Source organism: Anopheles coustani, chromosome 3 (genome assembly GCF_943734705.1).
Source record: "Anopheles coustani chromosome 3, idAnoCousDA_361_x.2, whole genome shotgun sequence".
Taxonomy (NCBI): Eukaryota; Metazoa; Arthropoda; class Insecta; order Diptera; family Culicidae; genus Anopheles; species Anopheles coustani.
In genome coordinates, this window is record NC_071288.1 from 8,661,196 (window position 1) to 8,688,278 (window position 27,083).

At 48.3% G+C, this 27,083-nt stretch overlaps 1 protein-coding gene across 1 annotated transcript in view; it reads right to left on the reverse strand.

Annotated features, from left to right (window-relative positions):
- Positions 1 to 2,275: 2,275 nt before the first annotated feature.
- Positions 2,276 to 27,083, reverse strand: part of LOC131260707 (afadin) — a 53,522-nt gene continuing 28,714 nt past the window's right edge. The window contains exons 7-16 of the mRNA XM_058262503.1: positions 22,282 to 22,634; positions 15,594 to 15,715; positions 14,217 to 14,708; positions 13,158 to 13,830; positions 12,185 to 13,079; positions 6,326 to 6,472; positions 6,048 to 6,198; positions 3,527 to 5,957; positions 3,270 to 3,388; positions 2,276 to 3,193 (exon numbers count right to left, since the gene is read on the reverse strand). Of these exons, the coding sequence (XP_058118486.1) occupies positions 3,013 to 3,193; positions 3,270 to 3,388; positions 3,527 to 5,957; positions 6,048 to 6,198; positions 6,326 to 6,472; positions 12,185 to 13,079; positions 13,158 to 13,830; positions 14,217 to 14,708; positions 15,594 to 15,715; positions 22,282 to 22,634 (5,564 nt within the window). The 3' untranslated portion in view covers positions 2,276 to 3,012. The remainder of the gene's footprint in view (positions 3,194 to 3,269; positions 3,389 to 3,526; positions 5,958 to 6,047; positions 6,199 to 6,325; positions 6,473 to 12,184; positions 13,080 to 13,157; positions 13,831 to 14,216; positions 14,709 to 15,593; positions 15,716 to 22,281; positions 22,635 to 27,083) is intronic.

A 27,083-nucleotide genomic window follows, 5' to 3' on the forward strand; every position in this document is an offset into this window, starting at 1 on the left:
CATTTCATCCGAGTTGAACGTTACGCGACGGTCGCCACCGGTCGTGCTCGAGGGTTAGAGGATGGCCGACGTTAATGCGAGCCGTACTTAATTCACGCTCAAACGGAAACAGCAACCCCGCGGACAGGGCAGACAACTCGGGCCGTTCGGTGTCCGACGCTCCGCCGTCGCAGTTGCGATGAATGTTTCGGATTGTACACTTTCGACCCATTAATGATCGGTTGCGACAAGCGGGTCCGGTGGAAATGGTGGCCATGTTCATGGACACGTACGACAAAGAAAAAGGTGCTACAGTGATTACTACGAAGGACGATGGAGGGTTATGGCAATGCGAAGAAAATTAATAGCACGAGTGGAAAGAATTAGCAAATCGATGTTCATTCATCTCTTCAAATAGGAAACAAAGCGTCACACAATTTAAATAAAAAAACGATTAGAATTAATTTTATAAAAATGAACTTGATGATGGGCAAGCGGACTGCCAAGAGTTTCCTATTGTAAACCAAAAATGAGGTTCAAAACGTGTTGTGTGTGACAGTGATTGTTTAGTGAATGTTGCTGTCGCTTAAAACGGGTTTGAAATCTACTAAATGTCATCACTTTATAAAACTTATTAGAAAAATATAAACAACACGAACATCATATTTAATTGGTTGATTTACCTCTGAATTGTTACTAACATTTACATAGCGGTTGTATTTCATTGATATTTTCGTAATAAGTATTGGAAAATAGCTGTTATTGAATAAAGTTAACCCTTCATTTCCATTCCTTCGTCGTATATATATGTTTGTGTGAGTGCGTGTGTGTGTGTGTGGACGCGCTTGTTTGTGGAAATTTACTCTTAATTTTGCATTTTTGTGTGCCTTTTTAATTCGTCACCTTCTGTGTATTCACATTGTTTTTTTTTCTTTCGTAATCGATTTCATAAGCACTACTAAATACTACAAACTTCCATTAGAGCTATGCTACTATTATTCCTTTACGAATCATTTTTACCGGTCCTAGTCCTACTTCATGATCCTAGTGCATTACATTTGCATCGATTGAATCATCACACACATCGGCACACACACTCACACACACTCTCGCCGACACATATTCGCCGTACAGCCGCCTGCTGTACAGAGTGGTCCTCGTTCTAGGATTTGGCCCACCCCACGCACCCCAACGACGTCTTACTGACCACCGACGTCCGACGTGCGGGAGGGGGAGGGAGAGGCGGGCCATCATATGATAATATGTTTATACAAACGATCTCTATTTACGCCGCGATCCTGATCGCGGATCGCACTACGGTGAGGGATTTGTTTTAAAAATATGTGCTAGAAATCGGTCATCAATCCGGTGTTGTGGTAAAGAGGTAAATTCTTCTTAAATGTATCGAAAATTGTTTGGAAATACTTCAGTAGTCTCTCGTTTACGATATAAAAATATGTGTAACAAATAAAATCACTTTGCTGTCTCCGTTTAGGTGATTTCAATCTACATCGCTAGTGTTATATCATATATTGTTTTTTTTTCTTTAATCTTATCTCTTGCTCTTCATCTCCTCCGTTCCTCGCTTAACGGTTGTTACATGCAATGTATTGACTTAATCATCTTATCCACAAGTCATTCTTTACCGGTCCCGCTTCTTTTACAGCTGCCGCGAAGCGAAGAAAAGCTATCCGAAACAAACAACAAAATACGCATAAAATCACTTTCGTGTGCTTGGTGAAATTTCATGGACCCGTTTGTTAGTGAGAGTGCGCGCGCTCATTGCAAAGGTGTGAATTATTAATACTACAGATATTTCGCGTGTTTTCTTTTTCTTAAATTTTCAACGTGTAGCCGCAAAACATATATAAAATGAAAAACAACATCTTGCGTACAGAAGTAGTAAGACTTTTAAAATACATCATAAATGTTAACAGTAGTGTGCACCATCGGTATTTTCTTGTTTTTTTGTTGTTGTAGATTTTTCTTTTTTGTTTTTGTTTAACGATCATGCACTAGCACACCGGTATCACACGATCGTAGGGGGGAAGGCTACGAAGGGGGTGTGTGTTTATTCCAAATTCAAATTGACCTTTCTGTGTGTATGTTGTTCATTTAGATCACCATATTTTCCGAGCGCTACCACCCGAGAGAAGGAGGGAAGTTTACTAGTTGCTGGTTGATGCAATGTAGAAAACACTACCAACAAACCCCCGGATACTTCTCCCCAACACTCGCTCTCATTCGCTAGGAAATGTTTTTAAAACTTTTATCCAATTTAAATACTCTTACTATGTCGTCTTAGTTTTGTTTTTTATCTTACATATCTATTATTATATCTCATCATTTAACATTTCGATACCGTTGACTTTCGAATTATTATGATTTGCTCTCAACTTGCGTTACTTTTGTTTCTTTTTGTTTGTTCTCTTACAGATAAATATAATTCCTCAGTTGACTATAGGTTGCCTTCATTTAGTATACATACAGAGAGAGATAGAGGGAGGGATGGAGTGAGGACATATTTATAAACTGTTCATATAGAGATATATAGTCATATAAAAACAAAAACAATTCTCTAAGCTGCTCTCTTATATCTCTTCTGTTAGTAACATTGTTGGTCCATTGGGTTCGTATCAATCGCAACGATCTGTTGTTCAGTGTGATCATTATTATCGTGGTTCGCTATTCGTCGTAATTTAGCTCGAGCGACCGAAGAGCATAATCGGTGTATGTTGTATTGTAGTACTACGCTAAGTTATCTAGGAGATTTCGTCTATCTACATTTTAAACACCTGTCCAGAGCCAAGATCCTGTCGATGATATAAATCTATTCACCTCGATCCGGTGCAGCAGCCCAGAGTCAGCTTCTAGTGCGGTTTTGTACGACCTAATTCGACGTACGCAGGAGCGGGGATTCCGGTCAGGGAGTGGTGTTTTGAGTTTTCATCGCAGCATCGGGTCCTAAGAATGTAGCTCTACACGAAAAATACACATAAAACTAAAATAAAAACCGTCCGCTTCACTTTTGCGTTAGTGAACCGCATCGATATCCCTTTGGGCGCGGGAGATTTTCAGCTTGTCCTTCGGCGTATTGTTTTCGCCCGATTCGAGGGCAAACATTTTCATCTTCTCCTTGAACGACAACTTCTCCGGCACGGGTTCGCTCTTCTGTTTCTGCTGCTGCTCGGCCAAACGGCGTGTCCGGGGGTCACTGGATGGGGAGATGAAAATAAGATTGATCAGTTACTTGATACTTTGAATAGTTTCTCCTGCCCTCCGGCACTCACCGATAAACTTCTTGGGCGCCAATAACGCCGGGTGTCGCTTGAATTTGCATGTTCCAGTTTTCGCCCTCCGGTGTCGTCGGGGTGTGCAGCATGGCCGGCATGGTTTCGTCGATGAAACGCTGCACAGATGGAGAAAGGAGAAAGTGTTCGATTAAAGCACACCATGGAAAGCTTTCTGGGGCGAAAGCTTCATTTCATAATTTCACCCGTGTACAGTCGCGCCATCGTGTGGTCGCGCACGGAAGCACATTACTTACATCCGGATCCGGACGCTCGTGGATGGTACCGAGTTCACCGGGTTGCCCGGTCGTGTCACTGCCACTTCCGCCGACACTTCCACCGATCAGGTGACCTGCTTGCGTATATCCCGCGGGGCCAGCTGGGTTGTTGTTATTATTGTTTCCCGCATCCTCATCGTGGAACGAGACACGCTTATTGTCCTTGTAGTTGTTGTTGCTAGCTGCGGCAGCAAGCAGCGCTGAGGAACTGGCGCCTGCCACAATACCGCTGGCCGCAGTGGGTGTCGCCGGGTTGCTTCCAACAAGCTGGTTACTAATGTTATTGTTCATGTTGTTGGGGGCCGTCATAAGGAGATTGTTGTTGCCGTATCGTCCTCCCATCGTACCGCCCATCGTCGACGTGTTGGTGGTGGCGGGGTTGTTGTTCAGCATATTCTGCTGCTGGTCCACCAGGGCGGGACTGTTGGCACTGCTTGTCGGCACCCCATAGGGTAACTTTCCGCTTGACGCCGGACCGGTGCTAGTGCGAAGTTTCTGCTGCTGCTGAGACATAATCACATAGGAGCTGTTTCGCTCCGGAGGTGGTGGCGGGGGAACTGCTCCACCATTCGCGTCGGTCATGTATCCACCGTTCATCAACATTTGCTGCTGCTGTTGCTGTTGTTGTTGCTGCTGCTGCTGTTGTTCATGAACCATCATCGGATGACCGTACTCACTGTTCTCCCGATCCTCACCCATCAAGGCGGTGGCCAGATTCAACTGGTTCATATCGTGCACCATCTGCGACATCATCTGGTTGGCGTTCGTGTTGTTGGCCGTAATTTCGCTCAGGTTCAGTTGCGACCGAGCGGAGGGTGCGTTGGTTCCGTCGTGCGCAAAGCTGGCCGTCTTGGCCGCACCCTTCGACGGCGACGAAGGCGTACTGCTGTTGGTGTTGTGTTTAAGGATACTTTTCGGCTGAATCAATGGCTGTCCACTTCCTCCGGTGGTGGATGTCTGCTGTTGCTGCTGGAAGTTGGCGATCGTCGTGGACACGGACGAAACCGTCGACGAGTGTTCACTGTTGGACGCAAGGGACAGCGTGTCGGGCGCCTTGATGTCGACTTGTTTAAGCTTCGTCATCGGCGCAGTTAGTGGCGCTGCGTTCGGTTGTGTCAAGCGGACCACCTCCTGCACGCTGCCATGCTCCTTCGCGCCGTACGGTAGATCGTTGTCGTAGTCTTGATCTTCCTCCATGGCGCGCCGCTCGAAGTCACGCTCCAGGTTCAACGTGCGGAGCTGTTCCTCCTGTTTCGGGGTTCGCTGGGGCAACGATTGTAGCTCCAGGATCTGTTGGTCCCGCCAGGCGCGCACATGTTCACGCCTCAGTTCACTTTCCTTCTCCTTTTCCTCGCGCTCCCACGGGCTGCTGCCGATCGGGGGGAGCGTTTTGCTCTGCGTTGGCATCGTTGGGTAGAAGCCTACCTTCGGTGGTTCGGAGCTGGAGTAGGCATTGTTCGGACCGGATTGCCCTTGCCCTTTGAACAGTGGATGCGTTGACACGGGCGGTAGCGGAGGTTGATCTTCCTGCGAGCGCATCGGCTTCGGGGCGGTAGAAGGAGGCATCATGCCTTGCTGCGATGTCGGCGGTTTGTTTCCCGTGGCCGCCGTATTGTAAGCGACCGGTTGCTGTTGCTGCTGCTGGCGACGTTTGATCAGTTCGTTCATTTCGGCAAGCTTCGCCTGCCCGCGCAACAGCGACGAATGATGCTGTGCGGCCAACTGTTGTTGATCGTGAGGGTACATCTGTGGCGACAGCATAGGACTTCCGTTTGCACTGCCATGATAGTTGTACCCACCACCACCACCACCACCACCGGCGGGACTTCCCGGGCCGCCCGGAATCATGTTCACATTTTGCATGCTCTGGCTGGCGGAAATTCCTCCAACGGCCGACGGGTACCCACCACCTCCACTAGCGACCGAGTGGGCAATGTTCGGCATCGATGGGGCCATCATTTGGTTCATGCGGAGACTCTGCTGCGCCTGCACATCGCGCATGAAACCGTTCACATTCCCTCCAGCCGACGGTGGTGCCATGGGCAGCTGCTGCTGCTGCTGCTTCGGCCCCATCCCTCCGCCGCCCGCCAGACGGTTGTTCATCGTGTTGTTAACATTACTCTGCGATATGTTCGTTAGATTACCGTTATTACTACTACTAGGCGGTTGATTAGGCATCGTGTACGACATAGTGTTTGGTGTTGCCATTAACAAACTACTCGGGTTGGTACTGTTACTGCTATTATTGCTATTAAAATAGGCAGACGCTGGACGGTTTAGAATTGGGTGCTGCTGTTGCTGGTGGTGTTGCTGTTGCTGAAGCTGGTGTTGGTGTTGCTGTAGCAATTGCTGCTGATGCTGTTGTTGCTGACCGGGGGAATTGAGCGACGTTTGTAGGGGCATTGGAGGTCTGAAAGAAACCCGAATCGTTAGCGATGGCCATCCAATTATCTGCTTTCCTACATCGTACGATGGGATAAGAAGCGGACGAACGACCTACCTTTCACCCAGGTTGGGATGACTTTGATTTTGCGCCCGGTACACGCTGAGGTTTTGGTAAAATCCTTGATCCTGGTTGTTTGCCGCGGCGCCTACAACGCCTCCGCCACCAGTAAGGTTGTGTATGCTGCGGGATTTGTTGGCGGAAGAACCTGTGTTTATGTTTAACCGAAAAAAGGAAAAAAAAGTGCGAAACCGGTTATTAAAAAATTCTTTCCCATTGCGTGCATCTGTATTGTGATTGTTTTTGTTTTGTTTAATGATTATGCCTCTACCAACCAATATTGCCAACGTGGTGCAGTGCGGGAACGGATTTGCTGTTTAGTAGCTGCTGCCCGGTGGATGGTGATGGTACGGGGGGTTTACTAATGTCACCGCTGCTGGTACCGACCCGAGTCATGTCCCGTTCGGACATTCTTCGACCACCTGTGTGTGTGAGTGTATGTGTGATGGACGCACATGTGTGTGTGTGTGTATGTGGGGTGGTTAATAGAACGTAATGAGTTACGATGTGAAGCATGAAACAACCGTTTCACAAATGCAATTTATATAATGCTTTCGAATATTATTATTATTAATATTAGTGCACGGAAAACATTTGCACAATTTGATATCTGCTTAAAAAAACAATAACAAATGAATATGCTCAAGCAACGCAAAGCATGCAAAAATACATTCTAAGATATATGGTTAGTGAAAACGTTTAGTAATTGTAACATGATTTCAAAAATGTAATTATTATAAATATAAAATATCAACTTCCTACGGTTAATCGCAAAAGCTACTCCAGCAAGTAGTTACAAACACTCTTGGTCAAAATATTACTCATCCCCCATTCCCTTGGTGGCAGGAAGACTTTAAAGGTTCGACGAGGATGAATGCGAATGCGGGATGGCAATGAATACAAGTACAAAGTTTAAGAACGAAATAGAAGTTTAGATAAAAAAGTAATAAAATAGTGAACAATATAATCAAACTGCCAAAGCAAAAAGAAATCGTCACGGTGCATCGATTCCGGAACTGAGCACGCTCCGACAAGAAACTCCAGCCGGAATCTTGCGTGTGTGTGTTTTTTGTGTGATTGTACCGCAAAAGCAGGCGTGGCGTACTTGAGGCGTTGCGGAGCCCACACGAAACGGGTAAAAAACCGGGGGCCCCCGGTTAATGGAAGTGTAAGGTGAAAATTTGCTCAAATTTACATTCAGGTCAACTTTCGTCATCGTCGACCACTGGTGCCGGTGTCGTGTCCACGTTGCCGCCATCCAGTTTGCCGTTGATCTGACGCAAAAGCCGAAGGATGTTGTGCTGTTTCTTCAGCTGGCGTGGCGTGGTGGTTTGTCGGACCCCCGGCGGGGCCAAATCGGGACAGCTAGCGGTCGTCGGTGGCCTCGAGGGAGAAGAACTACGACCGCCGTACAGGAAGCTTAGTGCGACCGGTTGGTTTTCGATGTTGGCGCAATCCGGCCGGCAGCGTTGCACTTTGCGCAGCATGAACGCATCCGGAAGGACGTGCGGGTTGAGTCCGTGCTGTGCCGCATGGAAGTGGTTGGCCATCGATGACGGCCGACGGTGGTTTAGGGGTTTCCGTTGGACGGTGGTGGGGGATTTTAATACGCCCAGGTGCGCGTGCAGTCGGCACCCTTCGACTGGGGGGTGCCCTATGGAAGTGTCATTCGCATCGTACGCGGACATACTACTGTCGATGGATCCATCGTAGGACTGTGAACGTTGGAGCGTTGCGGTTTCGGCATCCAGCGATATTTCGTTCAGTTCGTCCCCGACCGAACCGAACTCACTCCAACGCTGCAGCTGGTTCATTATCTTCAGCTCCTCCTCGTTCGACAAGCCGTTAGGGCTTTGGTTGGCCGCTTCGGAACGCACCGGTATCGTCGTGTTTTGATTGTCCCGTTTCGGTGGATCTTTCCGGTGGGCTTCACCCATCGGATTGTTGTTGACGTCCTTCAAGGAGTCGTAGAATCTGGTCAACGCTTTCACCTTGCCGTGCCCAAGTTTAACCACCTCTGCTTGAAGCCCGTGCGTGGGTGACGGTATCGCACTTTCCATCGCGGAATCATCATTGTCGCCCTCGTCGGATACCTGCAGCAGTGCCGGGGCACAGGTTTGCGCTGAACGAACGAACGAGGGACGAGGGGATTAAAAGCAAGGAAGGTTGTAGAGACTGATTAGGGAAATTTAGGGCCATAACATGAAAGAGGCTTTTAACGACCGATGGTGAGAGAGAGAGGTGTACGAGACATTACGAGCGAAAGGGTACTCAAACAGACGTCCAGGGTCGTTGAGGATGCACACTGGGCGGTAATAAATGTAATTTGTATAGTACTGCCGCTTTAGATATACCCGCGTAATGTATATTGTAATTATTTCCCTTGGGTGAAACGTTCGCAACGCAACGTTATTGCCATGACCAACGTACCATCGGGTTTATGGCATAAGGCAGGGGTCGGCAAACGGTTTCGGCTCGCGCCCTATGCTTATTACACATTGCGTAACCTAACTTTGATGCATGTTTTGCAGTTAAAAATATCATCAGAATATACAACATAAAACCGGCACTTTTTCATGTCAATTGTTGGCAATCATTTTGGTTTTACTGTTTTTAGTTATATCTTGTTCATGAATCTCATTGGAAAGGAGAACCCTTATGTTCTGAACGTTTCGAAATGGACCCCAGTTCCATTTATCCGAAGGCTTGCCGACCCCCCAATGGACTAACACATACATATTTTCCTCGTTGTAAAATGCAACACAACCTTCCCATCGACAGACGATTGGCACCGTGCATTGCATAAACAAACAGCAATGGATAATACGATAATTTAACAAGACGTAATATTCATAGCAGACGGATGTGTCCGGTTGTAACATCGAAAAAAAGTATGTAACATGCAGAACGAAACGGAGCAAGTGCCTTGGCCATACACACGAGTAAAAAACGGTAAACAATCGAATCGAAAAAGGATAACGTTTGATTAATTGAATTCATTGGGGGAAATATGTGTACAGTGCCCATGTGTGTACATCGATTTGCGGGGCTTAATGGGTGTTGCATTTTTGGTTGTAACAGCATTTTTGTGTATAGCATAACGGATATTGTAGACAAATATGAATAATTTTTGTATTTTGTAACAACGACACTTATACGATAAACAGCCAGAAAGGAGAAACTGGTGGAACAGAGAGTAAAGAACCGTAACGAAAGTGCATGGAGTGGAGGAGTTTTGGGAAATCCCACGGCAAAATGCGGGGACTAGATTACGAACAAGAACAAGAGGGGAAAGAGAAAAAAAAACAAAACGCTTGCCGTCTGTCTGCGGTCACTTACTTAAGGAGAAGCAGAAAATGGGAGCCCCGCACGTGGCGTGTATGAGTGTGAGTGAATGGTCCGACTGGCTAGAACCGACGAAAAGACAAGCCGTTCGGGGTCGCTGTTTTCTGTCGGCGGTTAAAGAAAAGAAAAACAGAGCACAGAACAACCAACAACAAGAAACGCACGCACGCAACACACAGCCCCCAGTTGCGAAGAAGCTGGGATCCGCGTGGGAAGGAACAACCGTGCTGAAGGAAGGAAACCCTTTCGGGGCACGCACTCTTATCGCAGCATGTTTCGAAGAAAGTGTACAAGTTGTCTCGCCGTACCTTTGGTGCCCCCACTTCCACCGCCACTACTACTGCTAGTGGCCAGGCCTCCTTCTCCTCCTCCTCCTCCTCCGCCAGCTTGCCCGTGTTGATGATGATGATGGTGAAAATAATGCGGCCGATCCGTCGTCGTTCCGTCGGCTTTGAGCAATTGGATGTTTCGCAGTAGCTTACAGTGATCGTCGTCGCTATCCGGCCCCGTGCCCCTGACGATGGGCCGTTCGTTATTGCTATCGATTGCAAAGTGCTGCTGTACCTCCCGGCAAGGCCGCTCGCGGTGCAAGGGATGGCCCCGCGGACACGGCACGCTCGCTTCACTGTCTAACTTTGCGTTTCGTTGTCGCCTGTCGGCAGTATTGCTGCAATAGTAGTTATTATTGACATTGATATTGGCCGTCCCACTGAAGTGGCGCACCACGTAATCCCTAATTGTGTCTATTGCGGCCCGCGGTTCCACACCGCCCTTCGGCGGCTCCGGCGCGGTTACTATGATTGATTTCTGGGGCTCTCCCCCCCCGACATCCCGTTGCTCGTCGTTATTGTTGTAGTACTCGGGAGCGTCGGTTACTCCGTAATTGTTATTATTACTACTATTATTATTATTATTACTATTATTGCTATAGGTGGTCGAGCTAAATGGCTCTGAAGTGGCCGTCGCCGCGGGTGGTGCTGCTGGGCCAATGTCGGAATAGCGACGCTGTTGAAAACTTCCCCCGGAATATTGCTCCGAGCTGTGGTTACCGTTGTTGTTCAAGCGGTTCGCCACACGCGACGCCAGTGACGACGCCGATGGGCCAACAACAGTGCATTCGTCACCGTAGATGTCGTAGTCGATTTTGCTTTTGCCAGTCTGTTCTGCTCCTTCACTATCATCGCTATCATCGTACGGATGATGATCGTTAATGATGTCGAAACTAACCGTTTTACGACACGACGCATTGCTGCCGCGACGGCTGGCCGCGTTGACCATGATGCTGGGCAGGCTGGTCCCGCTGGGTACTGCCACCGGGGGTGGCGGTGGTGGTGGTGGATCCGGCTGCTGGTTGTCCACGCCGGTGCCACGACTCCGCGAGCCCGGAGCATCTTCTTCGTCGCCATCGTCTTCGTCGATGAACGGGATGTCGTCCAGGTTGACGTCCGCCACGAACGAGAGATTGGATTCGGTCGACGGTGCTTGGACGCGTATCTCGAACACGCACGCCGTTGACGACCGTCGTTCCGCGACGGGCGTTTCCGGTTCGGCTGCCTCCTCAATCTTGATCATCTCCCTGCTGCTGTGGCTATTGCTGCGCGTGTCATAGTCCTCGACGTAGATCGATGGCGGTGTGTCGTAGCGCAACACCGGAGGAGGCTTCGCGATACTGATTCGACCGATACTGTTCAGACTGTTGCTTCGGTGGCGATACTGCTGCTGCTGATGGTTGTAGTGGATGCTGTTCAGGCTCGTGCTCGATCGGCAATCCCGGTAGCGAGGATCGAAGTGAATCTGCTGCAACTGATCGTTCGAAAGGATGTCCTCGTTCGAGAGCGACAAGCTGTACCGCCGCTGGTGGCAAATGTCCGGGTTCGACATCCGCCGGTACGACGCATCGTGCTGCGTAAGGAATGGGTTCGAGTACGTTTGGTTTATCATCGACGTGGAGAGCGGCTGGCGGAGCGATCCCCGTCGCGATTGACGGCTGCCACCGCCGGAACCGTAGAAGTTCAAGCTCTCATTCGACCGCCCAAAATGATACCGATGATTCCCATCATTATCGTACACATTGCAATTAAACTCGTTTTCCATTTCTGCATCCCCCACCCCCAATACGATGAACGAGCGTAACGCAAGAGTTAACAAAAATGTGGACAAAACGAGGCACCAAACAACAGAAACGAAACAAGCACAAACAACGTCATGTTATTATGTTACCATCCGGAGTTAGTTGATGTTAGCCAGAGATGTTAAGATGACCAGCGATAAATCCAGAGCCGCAAGATAAATGGTAGGAAGTTGAAGAGAAAACAACGAGCGATAATAGAGCGATACCATTTAGCTACGCTTAGCCGGTCATCATTTGTTAGTAGCCGTTTTTAAATCTACTTTAGCTTACATACACACCATACACCAGAACCTTCGAAATGTGTTTTAAATAACATTTATTCTAGCAGGAGTTAATCAATGAAACATGATATTATATGTTCAAACTTAAGTTTAAAGAAACAACCGTAGATTATGGATTGTAACGCTTGTCAAACAAAATAGAATATTCGAAAATTTATTTTGAATAGTTGAATATAATTTAGATCAAACCAATTTTGAGGTTTTATATTTATTTTACACAAATTTTTACATTGACAGAAATTAAGGGTTATGACCAAGTTTGAATCAGAGTAAGCGATGCATTACAATCCGTAAAATACTATGCATTTCCTAGGATGATGGCGTATAATGTGTTAGTCCACGGCAGAGAAGGAAAGCGTTGGGGAAAGCAAACTTACCGCGCTGGATCACGGGACTTGGCTGCTGGAGAAGGGTGGCTAAACCGTGATAGATGGCACCTTGCTTCGCGACTTTCAGCGTAACGATCGGACCGGTGCGCACGAGGTGGTCCGCCGCCCGCTCCTGTGTGATACCGATCAGACTCTGCCCGTCCACTTCGAGCAGCTGATCACCCGCCTGCAGTCGTCCGTCGATGTCTGCCGCACCGCCACCAACAACCGACTTGATGTAGATACCGAGCCGTTCCTGACCGGCCCCTTTCGCCGCCACGATCGACAGCCCCATCCCGTTGGCGTTCTTGTGCAGTTTGATGATTTGCACTTCCGGCTGCGGAAGCTTGCTCGACATTACGCTCGGCGAGCGACCCTGATTGAACTGATGCATGTACACCGTCCACAGGCCGATGCTGGTCGGCTGGGAGGCTAGCCGGCACCATCCGGCCATCTGGAAGGGGTTCAAAAAGTCCACCAATCCGGCCGGAATGCCGCGAACCACATCGCAGCTGAAACCGTCGTCGGGAAGGAGCAACGCGAGTGGCAATTCCGGTGACTCCTCCAGCCGTATCTCGCGCCCATCGGCGCGGCTCAGCTCGTCCGCGACCGATTCGGCCATCCGCACGGCCGTATCGATTAGGTTCCGTGGGATCGTCTCTTGCGATAGGAGTGCCGCCATTTGGAGCGAGTTCAGCCGGAAACAGGAACACGCCAACTGCTGCACATCCGGGACGGACGTTTTGGGCGCTTGCAGGAACTGGGCGCACTGGTTAATCTTCGCCAGGTGACAGTCGGCCGCCAGCTCGAGACCTTGCTTTTCCGCCCACAGCTCCAACAGCGACAACCGTTCGCTAAGCGCCTTCCCCCACGCGCTGGTGCACATATGCGAGGTCGTTACAAACTGCAGGAAACAGGGAGAATGAAACACATAAACTTGTAGCATTCATAAATTACGGCGTCGAATTTGCTCGTTGCTTACCTTGTTGAAGCACACCACGTTGATGTAGTGAAACAGCTGGGAGAACAGCTGGATGGTGAGGGCCGCGTTGACGCGACACCGGCGCAGCAGGGCCATGGCCGAGCCGAGCACCGACAGCACCAGGCCGGCGGCCGAGTCGTGATCGATGTTCTCCGACAGGAACTGGTTCAGCGTTTGCGACAGCTCGACGTGAAAAATCGAAACGAGATTGCGGAACGCGGTCTGCACGCTCTCAGCCAGCACCTCCTGGGCCTGCACGCTGAACGCCGATATGTGGCGGTCCGATTTGAGGAAGTGCAGAAACTCGGAACTGTTCGCCATCCAGAAGGAGAGTATCTTCGCGTCCGTGTACTGCTCCTGCACGACGTTTTGGATCAGATTGGCCACGTGATGCAGGAACACGGTCAGCTTGTGGGCCCGCTCGGTTGGCTGCAGATCGGGGCGGTAGTGCGTCGACGCGCGGTACCGGGCGCACAGGTAGAGCGTGTAGACGGGCGCGAGCTTAAAGTTGGGCGAGTTCACATCCAGCTCGCTGATGACGGACTGAAGGAATGGCTCCTGGTTTTGCTCCGGAAACTCCAGCACCGCCGGAAGGATAGGTTCCTGGCCGCCCGGTTCACCAGCGATCGATGTGGCCGCGTGCGACGGTTGCAGCTTCGGGAATGTGCTTGTCCTGCGGAACAAAACGGGGGCGAAAAAAAAAAAACACACGAGAGTAAAGTTACACCGTACCGTTAACATTGTTCTAGGCGAAGGAAAGCATCCTACGCTATCGCATAAAGCATGCAAATTAATCGCCCCAAAACACAGAAAGCCTTTCAACGACGGTAACGCGCACACGGGAACGCCCACGCCAGACCAGCGAGACGCTTTTTTGCGGCCGAAACTAAACCTTCCGATAGCTGGCAGGACGGACTGGCTCGTGAGTTAGCTCGACGACGACGACGACGACGACGACGGCTCAGATTTGGGTGGTGCGTGAATTTGGTCGAGCAGATTTGGGAGAGATAGAACCGGTGTTGAATGCGGAGTACGGGTCGGTCGCGACCCTAACAGTACCTGTCCGTGGTTGATCCGATTGACTTGTAGCTGGAAATGGATTTCGTTTCTGTTTCACCGCCATTGCCAGCTCCACCCCCGTTCGGTCCTCCGGGTCCGGCACCTAGATCTCCCTCGCCATGCTCCGTCGTCCCGGTTGGGTGCATCTTGGAGCCACCTCCTCCCGCCTCATCGACCGCGTCGGGACCATCCAGCGCCGTCACGAGCAGTCCGCTCGGATGATGATGACGGTGCATGTGCGAATGTGGCTGATGCTGTTGCTGTTGTTGTTGCTGGGAAACGCCGGCCGCGAATAAATGTTGCTGATGGTGCTGCTGCTGCTGCTGTTGCTGCGCCGATTGACCAACTTCCGCACCGGTCGGGGGAGCATTGTCGAGGAAACTGCCAACTGCACTTCCTCCGACGGTGGGTGGAACCGTTTGCACGGAGCTGATCGGGCTGATGGGGCGACTTTCTTCCTCGTTCCAGGACGTCGGGGAGGTCGGTGATCGGCTGTTGTTCAATGGCGCCGTTGGGCAATTCAAAGGTGCAACACGAATTGCGAGATTTTTCAACCCGGTTTCGATGCAAAATGTGGTGGGCGTCGTTTTCCCCAGACATTGGCAAAATGATGTCAATGAATTTCGAAAGATGCAACGACAATAAATGATGCAGGTTCGTGGGTGGTGCGGGTGATTTTGTGCACATTTTGAGAAGAGCGACGGGTGTGTGTGTGTTGCAAGCGAGGGTTGGCGAAAACAACACAAAAGCGTTAACACCAAGTAACGGCGGCCACGGGATGGTGTTACATTAGCGTACAACAGAACAAAACACAAAAACACATAGAACGAAAAGAAATAAATAAAAAAAAACAAAACAATGTTCATTAGTAAAACAAGTATGATGAAAAAACAAAAATGATGAAATTAACTGAACAACAAAGAAAATGAAGCTGATGTTATTTACTTTCACTATGACAGTGGAACCGGAGGCGCAAGGATGAAATGAGACATACAAAAATGCAAAGCAACAGGAGGTCGATAAAATTAACAGATTAAATAACTAAAAATATTATATTGCGACTTGATTGTGTCGTTGCGAGCGGCAAAATTTATTTAATTAAAACACTAAAGATAAGCGTACAGAAACCGCACTGGATTGAACAAACAAAATTAACTGATAGCGTGTATTTAAACACACATACACACAGAACTACACAGCAAGGAAAAGTGAAATTAGTTAGCTTCGTAAGCCTAGGTTCACTGCATTAACCACCAAAGGCACGTTCGTAGCATTTTCCTCCCCTTACCTAACACCTTACCATCGAATGTCAACTAATTTGCTAACCGTCGGATTCGTGGCCGCAACTTTACGACCACCACCATCCCAGAAACTTACCTTTCGTACAAACAAGCCGAATCCAGCTGAGATTGCGACAGCGCCAGATTGTAGCGTCCATCCGAGGGTGAGTCGACGAACCGGTAGGACGCAACCCGCCCGAACATGACCACCGAGCCGTTCTGCAAAATGGAAAAAGAGAGGAAGGCATTTAAATACACACCAAGTGGGAGAAAGTGGGAAGACGGCGAGCCGAAAAGGGCGCAAGGACGAGTCGGTGGAAACAACCGTTCCATACACACACACACAGCCCGTGTCGACACCCGCGCGTCGGCAGGGATTTTTGTCGTAAAATTCAATACTTTAGCTAAGAGAGTGCTGCGCGAGAACAAACCACAAAAGTGCGCCAACCGAGACCGGAAGGAAGGAAGGAAGGAAGGTCTCCGTTTTCGGTGAAGGCGGCTGACAACGAATCTTGCTGGCACGAGCTCGAAGTCAACGACGACGACGACGACGGAGCAAGTTTCCGTAAGGTAAACGTGGCCCAAATTGAAAGTACTTTATTTTTACGACTCCGGCCTTCGCGTTCGCTTTCGCATCGCTTCATGGCGGTGCATCGTTTTAATTTTGAGCCCTAAGGATTGCGCCATAATAACTTCTCAATTTGCCCGAAAGCTTAAATATAGTTGTAAAAAGATGGGCAGCCATAGCCATTGGGGAGGGTTGAAAGAAAAGCAAAACAGAACTTCCCCCCCCAATCACGCAGAGCCCTTAAAATGGAGCAATGAAAATCAATCGGGCAATATTATGCGAAAAGCGCAGCTGGGCAATCAAAATTCAATCAAAATAATGCGCGAAAACGGCCCGAGCAATAATCAATTGAACGGGCGGGAATCGAATGTAGAATAAATAAAAACAATTGCCCTCGGTTTGGAGGTCGCAAGAAATGTCCCCTTTTTTTTCGTTCTTGAACTTTTGTTGTTTCGCACATTTTCCCTTTTTCCCGCTGGCGGCACTGGTTCCGCCGTCGGTTAATTAATTTTTAAGTTTTCCCAAGCACTACGTTAATTCACTCAATTTGCATCATTATAAAGCTCGCGGCGAAGGAAAACTCGCGCGCGCGCCAAGGGCAAACCCTAGCCCGTTCCCAGGTGGTATATTTTTAATTAAGAACGCAGCTGCGACGTTCGTCATCCAATCCTGGCTGCCACTCGGCGTACCTTACCCCCCCTTCCGCAGTTGAATCCACACACAACTCTGGAGGAAAAATGCTAGCAGCTTAATTTAATCTCTTTCCGTTCTGCTCCATTTCTACCCTTTCCTTCCGGCAGGTGGTGGGCCGGTTCCTTTCAGAAAGAGAGCGAACCGAGCGGTCCGCTTTCCATTTTTCCAGCAGACGCAAGGCAACCGGAAAAGCTGCAGCAGTAAATTGCAAACTATTAATCATCATCAGTGGCCGGAGCACGGGCTCTCTTGTTCTTGTTCTATCTTATCCTTTCCAAGCAGCCGGATGTAGGAGGATCAATCGAACAAAAAAGAATGGAGGGAAGAAAAAAACGGCGCACGCGACAAAAGGGAACGCGAAGACTGTAATCCATTCTTTACTTCTCAAGGGGGGTTTGCTTGCTGTAACTCGGACGGGACTAGCTAACCCATTCGGTTGGAGGCTCTTGTCTAACCTGAACACTGTGCAAAAAAAAAAAAAAAACCAGGAACGATGAAAAACGATTTGTGTCGAGTTGTCTTCCGTGCTTCCGGTTTGGGTCACTAATCGAAAGGACGGCGAGCGGAAAAAAGGACGATCTTGAGTGGAAGTCTAAAATTGGTTTATTTCACTCTGCTGAGCACCATTCGATTTCCACATGCCACGGTCAACGGACGGAAGGCGAAACTACGAGACGCTGTCGACGTCAACGACGACGTGACGTTTAACCTTTTCTTTGATTCTTCCGCATCCGCTTGGGAACCACCGCAGCAACCTTCCAGGGCTGCGAATGGCCAAGACCGAGCGACAAAAGACGTGTGCTTAGAAGACACTTAAAAACCATTTCAGATCGTTATTTGTCCCGCTGGACGGTGGACGCATTCCTTGGAGCATACCAAAAAAAAAAAAAAAGGGAAGCCCCAACTCTGGAAAGTCGGGGGAGACAAATCATTTCTAATTTAAAACAACCGCAATTTTAAACTCAACCATCTTCGGGGCGAGGACAAGAAAAAGCTCGCTAGATACAACTTCCATTTATTCCCAAACCGCTCGCTCCCACTCGCTCTCTCTATTAGCTTTGCGGTTCGACTTGATTGTGGTTGACAGATTTATGAGCCAGCAAAGTGGTTGACATCATCATCAACGTAGGGATTTTTGGTCGGTGCTGTTTTTCTTCCACCACTGAGAAGAGGCTTTTTTCTATGGCAACACAATTTGCCACCATTTTCCCTTTTCGCCTTGTGTTGTATTGTTTCGTGGCCCATTAACCCGAATGCTTTTGATACACGTGACGGAATTCGGAAAAGGTTTGGGAAAGGTTTTTCCAAGGAAGAAGAAGAAAAAAATGGGAAAAAACTTGTCCGAAAAAGGATAATGTAAACAAACAAAAACATTAGGGAGGGTCTAAGCTGCTTGATCTTGGGCGGGAAAAAAAATCTGAATCTGTCGTCTTCAGAGCGCTGAATTGGTTGGAGAACCCATGGCATCTTTTGGCGATGCTTCTCTAAGGACGTTTGGAGTACTCTTAAACTCATATGTTGTTTGCTAACTTTGCAAACATTTGGAGTGAGGTCTGAAGATGATGCTGAAGATTTAGTTTGAGATTGATTGTGAAGAAAAGCATCGTAAACATTTCGCTTTAAAAACTAACCTTATCTTATACCGAGAGCAGCCAAGCAAATAAATCAATTTTAAATTCTTAACAGTAGGGATAAAGTTCCCTGTTCACAATTTGCGGTTTAAATTTTCAATCAGACTCGAAAGATAAATATTTTTAAGTGATAATAATAAGTCAGGATCGAGTGTGCAAATGTCTTAAAACTTAGTCCAGTGTATTTGTAAGATGGAAGAGTTTCAGGTAAATCAACACCCATATTTAAGCTGAGACATCGGCAAGTTGCTGTTTATAAAGTTGAGGAAAAAAGTCATTCTGAGAACGGAGGAAAACCTTCCTGGCACGTGTCCTCATTTTAACGGTGGTGCAGGTAGCAGATCTATTTTCAAACGCCGCCTTTTCTATTCTAAGTTCAGCTAAGCACGAATATGGGTGAACTTTTCACTCCCCGACTCACCCAACGAAGCGCTGGCTTTTTGAGGGCATTCAATCGAAACCATTCTCACCAATTTGTGCCAGTGTCGATGAAAAACAACCGATTGTGACACGAAAAGTGCATAGTGCACCAGGGCAGCATCCATGCTTCCCGTTCTGCTCCCGACGGCCAATCTGTAACCGTGGTTGGTTCTATTTATAGAACGACGAAATCCCACCACGTAACAAATGGTGCTCCGTTGGGTTTGGCTGCTGCAACACCACGAAAGCTAGTCATAACAGCTGCTGCTTCACGCCGGGAGAAATATGCACACGAATTTGGGTCAATGTTTTCTCCCAATAGCAGTCCTTCGGAACGGTGGTTTCCCACCCGTCGGGGAACCGTCCACATCCAACGATGCCATCTACCAGATTCCGCCGGGGCGAACGATGCAAAGTGACAAGTAAATATTATCATAAAACCAATTTTCCCCCATTTTCTAAAGTTTGCTTTTTGTGTAACCAGCGGACACCCGGTCGACGCTGCATTAGGAAATGCAGATAAAATATAACCCAATCTCGGGAACCCGATTGGGGGGGGGAGGTCGGTGCGGAAAATCTCACATAACCGTAACCGAATTCATATTTTTGAAACGGAAACCAAAGCGCAAACCTTCTATCCATGTCGGATGTCGACCGCATCGGATATTAACGAATGTTTTAATTCCATAACACCGAAGATGAAGATTTAAGGCTCTGCGGGAGAAGCATTTGTGGAAGGGACAGACACACACACACACACACACACACAAACACACTCTCCCAGCACCATTATTGGCGGCCCGATTCACGCTTCGCCGGGCCGTAATCATCGATATAAATTATTTAACGCTCGGAAACGGGGGAGGAAACTTAGAACGGGACCCCGCTTTTCCCGGCCATCCACGAATACGTTTACGTTTCGATCGGGCGCCATCGTTTGCACGCCATCAGGCAGATGCTTTTTCCCCGACCGGTGAGAGGGCCGGCATCGAAATATTCAATCAGTGAAGCTCGCCACGGACGGAAGGAAAAGGGTACCGGAGATAATCCCCGAACGATTCGGCGTGCCGGCGTAGGTAGTTGTTTTTCCCGGCGTTGAGAAGACGACCACGATGGTATGGGGTGTTGTTTCGCGAGACGGTATTAAGACCGTTTGCGATTACTCCTTTTGCTTACACACTCGAACGCCACGCAAGAACCGTGCTATAGCTGCCAGACGATGGATGGATAATCCCTCATCCGATCACACGGTTTTTCCGATCCCAGGGTGGGACGGAGATAGACGCGGGATGGGAAGGGGGAGGGAAGATACTTGAAACCGATCGCTTCCTCCGTTTGGTCGCTTGCGGGAACGGGAAGAAGGGATGCGCACCGTAGCATAATGGCTGGGAGATTAGCTGTGGAAACTGTTTCATCTTCCATCCTTCTTCGACGCCTTGTTGTTCGTCTCGAGACTGGGCGCCTCCATTCCTCGAGACCACCCCGTCGGTTCATCAATGATTTATTCTAGTCACAGCACCAGTGCCGCTTCACCAGCGTGGGATTAAAGCTGTGTGTGTGTGTGTGAGTAGAATGGGATTCCTCCTTGATGATGTTTAATGTAAATTAAATCGGTGATGTGTACTAAAAGGCCCCCTCCGCCGTTTCGGTATTCGATTCATTGGCTGTGTAATATTGTCGACCCTGAGCGTTACCTGAGCATCCCCTGCTGCGAACTCCCCCAGGGAGGGCGAGATGAGCTTCATTCAGCCGCCGTTCAACGGCTAAAATGAGGCGAACGAATCATAATCGGGTCGGCTGCTTTTGGGGGCTTTTTGAAGTTGATAAAAAATTCACGTACCGCTTAGCGGACGCGCACTCGATCGTTCTTTCGGGGTTTCGGTTCAAGCATCATGGTAGGGGATATAGTGAGGTTTGAGCTACTCGCTGGCCGACTAAGCCAGCATCTTAATCGGTTAATTTAAGTCATTGGGGATACAGGTTTGCGACTCCCGAATGCCCTGCTGGGGAGATGAGTTTTTTGTTCTGGCAATTCCGCAATTTTGCCCCCGTTTAATTATGCATACGGGCACGGGACGGAGATGGTGTGCGTGAGGGATTTGATTTTAAAGATGATTTTGCGGTACAGTGAAGTAATGAACCAATACCAAGGATATGGAAACGGGGATTTTTCAACAGGCGAGGCAGCGGGTAATACCACAAAAATTAAATTTAAATTAAATTTAAATTTAATTAAATTAAAAACAAAAATATCGAAAACATGTTTTGCTCATATTTTGATAAAAATGGCCAACAAAAAAATGGGAAAAGATAGCAGTTTATTATAACTGTGTCAGTTGAAATCAGAATCGTAGCAGTTGATATTATAATCCTCCTGGCACAGCAGCTTGAGCGAAGTACGCAAACTAGCGAATGTGAACGTATACCGCACGAATGACAGCCCAAAATTGATCTACATAGCAGGTGGGTTCATAAAGAATGAAGCTCTTCGATTTCATTGGAACGAAACTGCTCACAAAAATAAGTAAACAAATGGCATGCAGTCGTTTTATAATAAAAATAAAGTGATTCATCCGAGATGAACCCACCTCATATGTTGGACTACCTTCGAGTATCATTCGTGCGATATACGTTTACATTTGCTAGTTGCGTACATCGCTCGACTTGCCACACCAACTTTATAATATCAACTGCTACGATTCTGATTTCAACTGACACAGTTATAACAAACATTATTGCGTTATAAAATCAACTGGTACTGTTGGAATATCATGTGCTGCAGTTGGAATAAATGCTGCTACTGTTATGAAATCATCTGAAAATCCTTGTGTATTAGTTTTAAACCTTTTTAGGTTTTGGCAGCCTTAACATTTTACCATTTCTGATCAAATCATACAATGTGGCACATTGCATGTAGGAATCATGGTATCATTAAAAGATAAATAAAATTGAAGGAATGTTCAAAATACACATCTTAGACAGATTTTCTATTTGGAGGAAAATTAAAGGAAGAGTGTTTTCCCTAAAAAGCGGTTCAATAATTTCGCTCCCAGCACGGACTTTAGGATTTATCCGATCGCCCTGATTATCGTCATACCTTGGTCGGGCATCTATTGAAATTTATTTTTGTCCAGCTTCAATTGGTTATGAAAAGTGCTAATGATTGTATGTTCAAGATCTTCAACACGTTGAGGAAAACGTTACAAGGGGTGAACAATTCTTGTATGTCATAACAATCATGAAGTTTGCACCAATACTTGAAAATGAGACGTCAAGTAACATCCTAACATGACGGAGAATTTATGAATATTACAAATAAGCTGACTATTTGGAAACGAACTAAATATTTCCTTTTACCAAAATTTCTATGAGAAAAACAAATCATTTTTCCTCTCAACTTCATCAAAACCACATCACAATAAAAGCTGAAAAATGTACAAGAAAAGCAGCATAATTAAAATAAAGTCACTTACATGCAGTATCGTCGGCTGCTGGATGTGGTGGCCGTTCACGAACGTCGTGCCGTCGGCGTGCAGCGGCGTCACGGTGCACACGCCGTCGTGCATCGAAATGAGACAGTGGCGCGCCTGGATGGACGGGCCGAACAGCTGCAGGGCGTTGGTGTTGGCCGACCCGACCTCGATCGGTTCGCTGCCGAGCTTCACCCGCCGTCCACCGTCGCCGCTGTGCGTGATCTCGATCAGCATCGGGCCCTCGCGGTCGCCCCCGATATTGTTGCCACCGTTCGCCACGCCGAGCGGTTTCTTTTTCCGTCTGCGCGGCTGCGAATCCGCCGGTCGGCGACGCACGTGAAACATTATCGAACCTGCGGGAGAAAGGAGGAAGAATGAAAATCAATTTAGCGAAAAAGCGAACCGAGAGCGCGCGCGATGCGGAAAACGCTAGAATGGACCTCATTTGCTTGCTTAATGTTTTGTTGCCGGTCCTTTTCTTCGGCCTTTCCTCCCCGGCCCGACGGCGAGGATGGACCGGAATTTCCCGGAGCTGTTTAATTATCTTCCTTGATGGTTTATTATTTTACGTCCGATCTCCGCCGACCCACGAGCACGAGCGCAACCCCGGTGGCGATCGGCTTTTCAACGTAAATTACATTTTCGAGAACACCTAACCCCTTATGGAAACATTCATACCCGTCCCCTCTCCTCTCTCCGTTTGCCGTTTCCTTCTCAGGAAGTGTTGGTAATTTGAATTCTACGCGGAATACACAATTTACGTGCGTAATCGCACCCGACGCTCTGTGTCACGGTTGGCCCATTGCCCGGTTGCCGGAAGGTGTTCTAGCCGTGAAACTGTTTGCCCACAAACGACGAAACACAGAAGGTTCGCATAGCATCAACACGCCGAGAGCCGGTTCTCGCATGCAGAATGGTTCTCGTTTGCCTATGCTAATTACTACACATGTACATAATTAAATGCCTCGACACTCGACCGTTCGGATGCTGACCGAACCACCTTTGCATCGGTCGTCCCATCTGTATCGGCGTTTTGCTGAAGCAAGCAACGACCAACGGTCTGTGGTTGCCCCAAGCACACACAAAACCCCACACACACACACACACTCATATGCAAACGAGAGCGGGGCGTAACAGCTTGGTGGAAATTGAAATCCATTTCCACAGCGGCTCAAGTGTGCTGCCCGATCTTCAAGGGCGTCACTGAACGATCTCGCCCTCGGTCGAAGATAATGCAACGGGATGGTTGGAGCCCGCTGCTCCAATGTTACCAGATGGGGTAACTGTGCGCAATAATTAACCGATTTCATTTTCAAAAATATTGTGTCTTGTATCTGCTCCATTGCGGTGAGATGACGCGTATGGTTCGAAAATGGGGTCAGCATATTATTTCACGATTAAGATTGCTGCTATTTATAAAGCCGAGCGTTCGAATGTCGTAGAATGTTAAGTGGATCCACTTGCAAACCAATTTATCTCAACGTCGATGGATCGTTTTGAAACAGCTAAACGTGACTGACGCTACAAAGGAGTTTAAAAATAATAAATACACATTCAAATCATACATTCCTTTCCTTCAAAAACACAGCGGAAACGACTGGACGATCTACGATCGATTTGTGGTTTACATTTGCTTTCCTTTCCAAAACATAAAACTCCCGGGAAACGGTAGAATAATACCGATCCCACCCCAAGCTCTAGCGCCGCCCGGTTACAGGATAAACATCAAGGAGATCCTAAAACGCCCGCTCGGTTAAATGATACGTGTCGCTAGAATAAACTCTTATCCTCGGAAAAGCCGACAAATAGCACCACTTTCAATCTCGATAACATAGAAAAAAGAACCGACCGGGATTTGGGAAAGGGCAAAAAGAAAAGCCGTGTGCTTTAGACAGCAATCTCCCACTCGGTGGCATTCCGTACCGGAACCGGAGAACCCCAACGGTGCCGTATTCTGTGTGTATATATTCTGTGAAAGCAAACAACAACAGAAGCCGACCGAACGCTGCCTGCTTTGTTTTTTCCTCACCCGCTGCCGGAGAACGCACACCAGGCGCCTACCTAGTGGTAGTAATCCCTGGGATAAGGAACAACCGGAATCCTGCCAGTCCCGTTCGGAAGGGGCGACGACGGTAGATCCTTTGGCGACACGTGTGACAGGCTGGTGGGTAGTAACAGTAAGTAATAGGGAAGGGAGGCAAGGAAACGGACACACACGCTTGCAAACGCTTATCCCCCCATGGAGTGTCTCGTGTCAGTGTCTCCGATAAATCCTATAACATTTATTAAAAGCTTTTTCGGTACGGTACAGGGTCTTTGGCGGGCGGGGGGGGGGGGGGGGGGGGGGGAGAAAAAAAACCGGGCGAAAAGGGGAGTGTGTGGGTGTGTGGGTGTGCGTCCTGCGGAAAGATCATGGCTCCTTAATGTTACGATGGGTTGATGCCGTTGGGCCGTTGGGAAAGCAAAAGTAGCAAAACATACAAGAACCGCATTACGACACACCACATGTTGCCTCTAGGACGTTCGTGGGGGTGGAGGGCGACGAGGAGGGGAGGATTTTTTCTTCTATCCCCCCTCTCCCCTTCTACTTTCCTTTACCCTTTTCTCGGCCAATAGGCAAGAGTTGACCCGTTGACCCCCGGAGCGAAAAAGCGCTACGCGATCGTTTGCGATGGCGAATGCCAGACGAAGGCACGCTTCGATAGCGATTTGGGGGATGATTCAGGAGTTCTAGCGTAGAAAAAAGGAAGCAAGAGAAGAAGAAAAAAGCTCGAGCCATGTTGACTGAATGAAGGTCATGGGGCACTGACGTTGTTTTAACGTATAACCAACCAACCCCGCCTTTGCCGACATAAAAACAGAATCATTATCTATCGCCCAAGCGAAGCACCACATCGAAAGGTTAGGCCAAACGAGATGGCCAGCAGGCACACACACACACACACACACACACACACACCCAAAAGCACATCATAATTGAGCTGGTAACGATGGATGGCCAGCCGTAGCCACGTTCTTCAGGGTTTGGTGCCGGGCCTTGTTTTTTTTTGGTTGTTTTTGTGACGATATTTCATGGCGAGCGTCAAATTACACGCTGGTTTTTCCACCCTCACGTCCGAGAAATTGGTGAGAGTCATAATCGGGAGGCAGCCATCATTATTATGGGGTGCGGTAAGGATTGGGATTTTTGTTTTTATTACTCCACCGAAGCAATTCACATTTCAACGGTAGATCATTTCCCTCCCCTCGCCAAAAATGGCACGCAGAACGCGAACTGTTTGTTTGGATGATGATGATTGGTGCAGCGCCGCATGTGCGCCACCAGGCGTCTCCATCGTTTGAATAAGATGAATCGAACACGTCTTCGGCTTCGGGGCGCGCCGAATGCACGTCTCGTTATTGCTTTTCCGCACGTTCCCGCAGCCGGGCGGTTTGTTTAAAAACCGTTGTTTACCGTCCGCATTACGAGATTTCGTTTGCGATTTACCATAATGAAGGTGAGGAGTGGCAAGGCACGGAGGGGGCGATGAGGCCGACCCGGTGGATCTTCTCTCAACGAGCGTCAGTGTGCGGTGTATTTTATTTTTGTTTTTTCCCCCATCAGCACGAAGAAGAACACTGACGTCATTTTTCGCCTTTCACGAGCACGGACGATGCAGATGTGCAAAACTGCTTGGAGAGCTGGAGTAGCGAAGGAAACTTAAATATAGGTGCAAAAATTCACGGATCGTGACGTCACGCGGGGATGCGGAAAAAAAGCGTTCTCCGCGAAGCCATTCTTTCCCTTCCTTCACTCATTTCTTATTCCCTCCCTTTTTCATTCCATTGCCTTCGCTTCTTACCGTGTTTAACTTACTTCTTTTGCAAACAAACGCGCACACACACAGAAAGAAACCACGGCATCCCAAGGCATTTTCTTCGCCGAGAGATATACGGCCGTTGCTGCTCTTTTTGCTGCGCGTGTGCTTATCTTCATCAATTAATCAAGTTCACTTATGCTGACTGGAAGCGATTTTTCAACCGCTGTTGTTTTTACTTAGTCTTACGAGTGCGCTTCATTTTCCTTCCCCATTTCAAACCGCAAGCAGCGCCGGACCGGAAGAGCTCTGGCAGATCCGAGTCGAGTAGATTCTGATTTTCACAAAATCACACCCCACCCAACAACAAAGGCGGAGTGGGGCCGCGCGATCGTTCGGATAAGACCCCTTATTACTCGGCCGGCCACTCGAAGATGGAGAGGGGAAGCGAAGGACGCCAGGGGAGAGGATGGGGACAAAACAGTCCACTTTAAACTTTTTCATTAATTTACAACAAGCACCAGCACGATATGGATCGTATTAAAGATGGTGGAACATTGGGGAGGATGAACTAGAAAGTCAGCGAGAAGAGCGGCGTGGAGGAACAAACCTTGAACCCGCGTGACATTTGTAGTTCGTCGATAAAGTAAAGCTAACTCCTGGACGAACTATACCCCCCTCGAGAGAAGGCACGAGGGAAAGATGAAGCCTGGAATGTGACAGACGGTGTCAAAGCGAGAATTTATATCGGAAATACTCTGAACCGACGCTGCCGGTGTTGACAGACACGGTGAAAGCAAGCAGACACGTCGGAATGCTGTGCAGCTTACAGCAGGTGAAATAAAATCAATGTTGTAAAGTGGCACGTCCGACGACGTTGGAGAGGAAAATTTAATAAAACCCCTCCCCGACACAAAACGTACGTTCGAAAGTGGCAATAATTTATCAGCGGGCGAACGGAAATCAACGGAATGTCACCGATAAGCGCCGGTGGTTGTAAGCTCA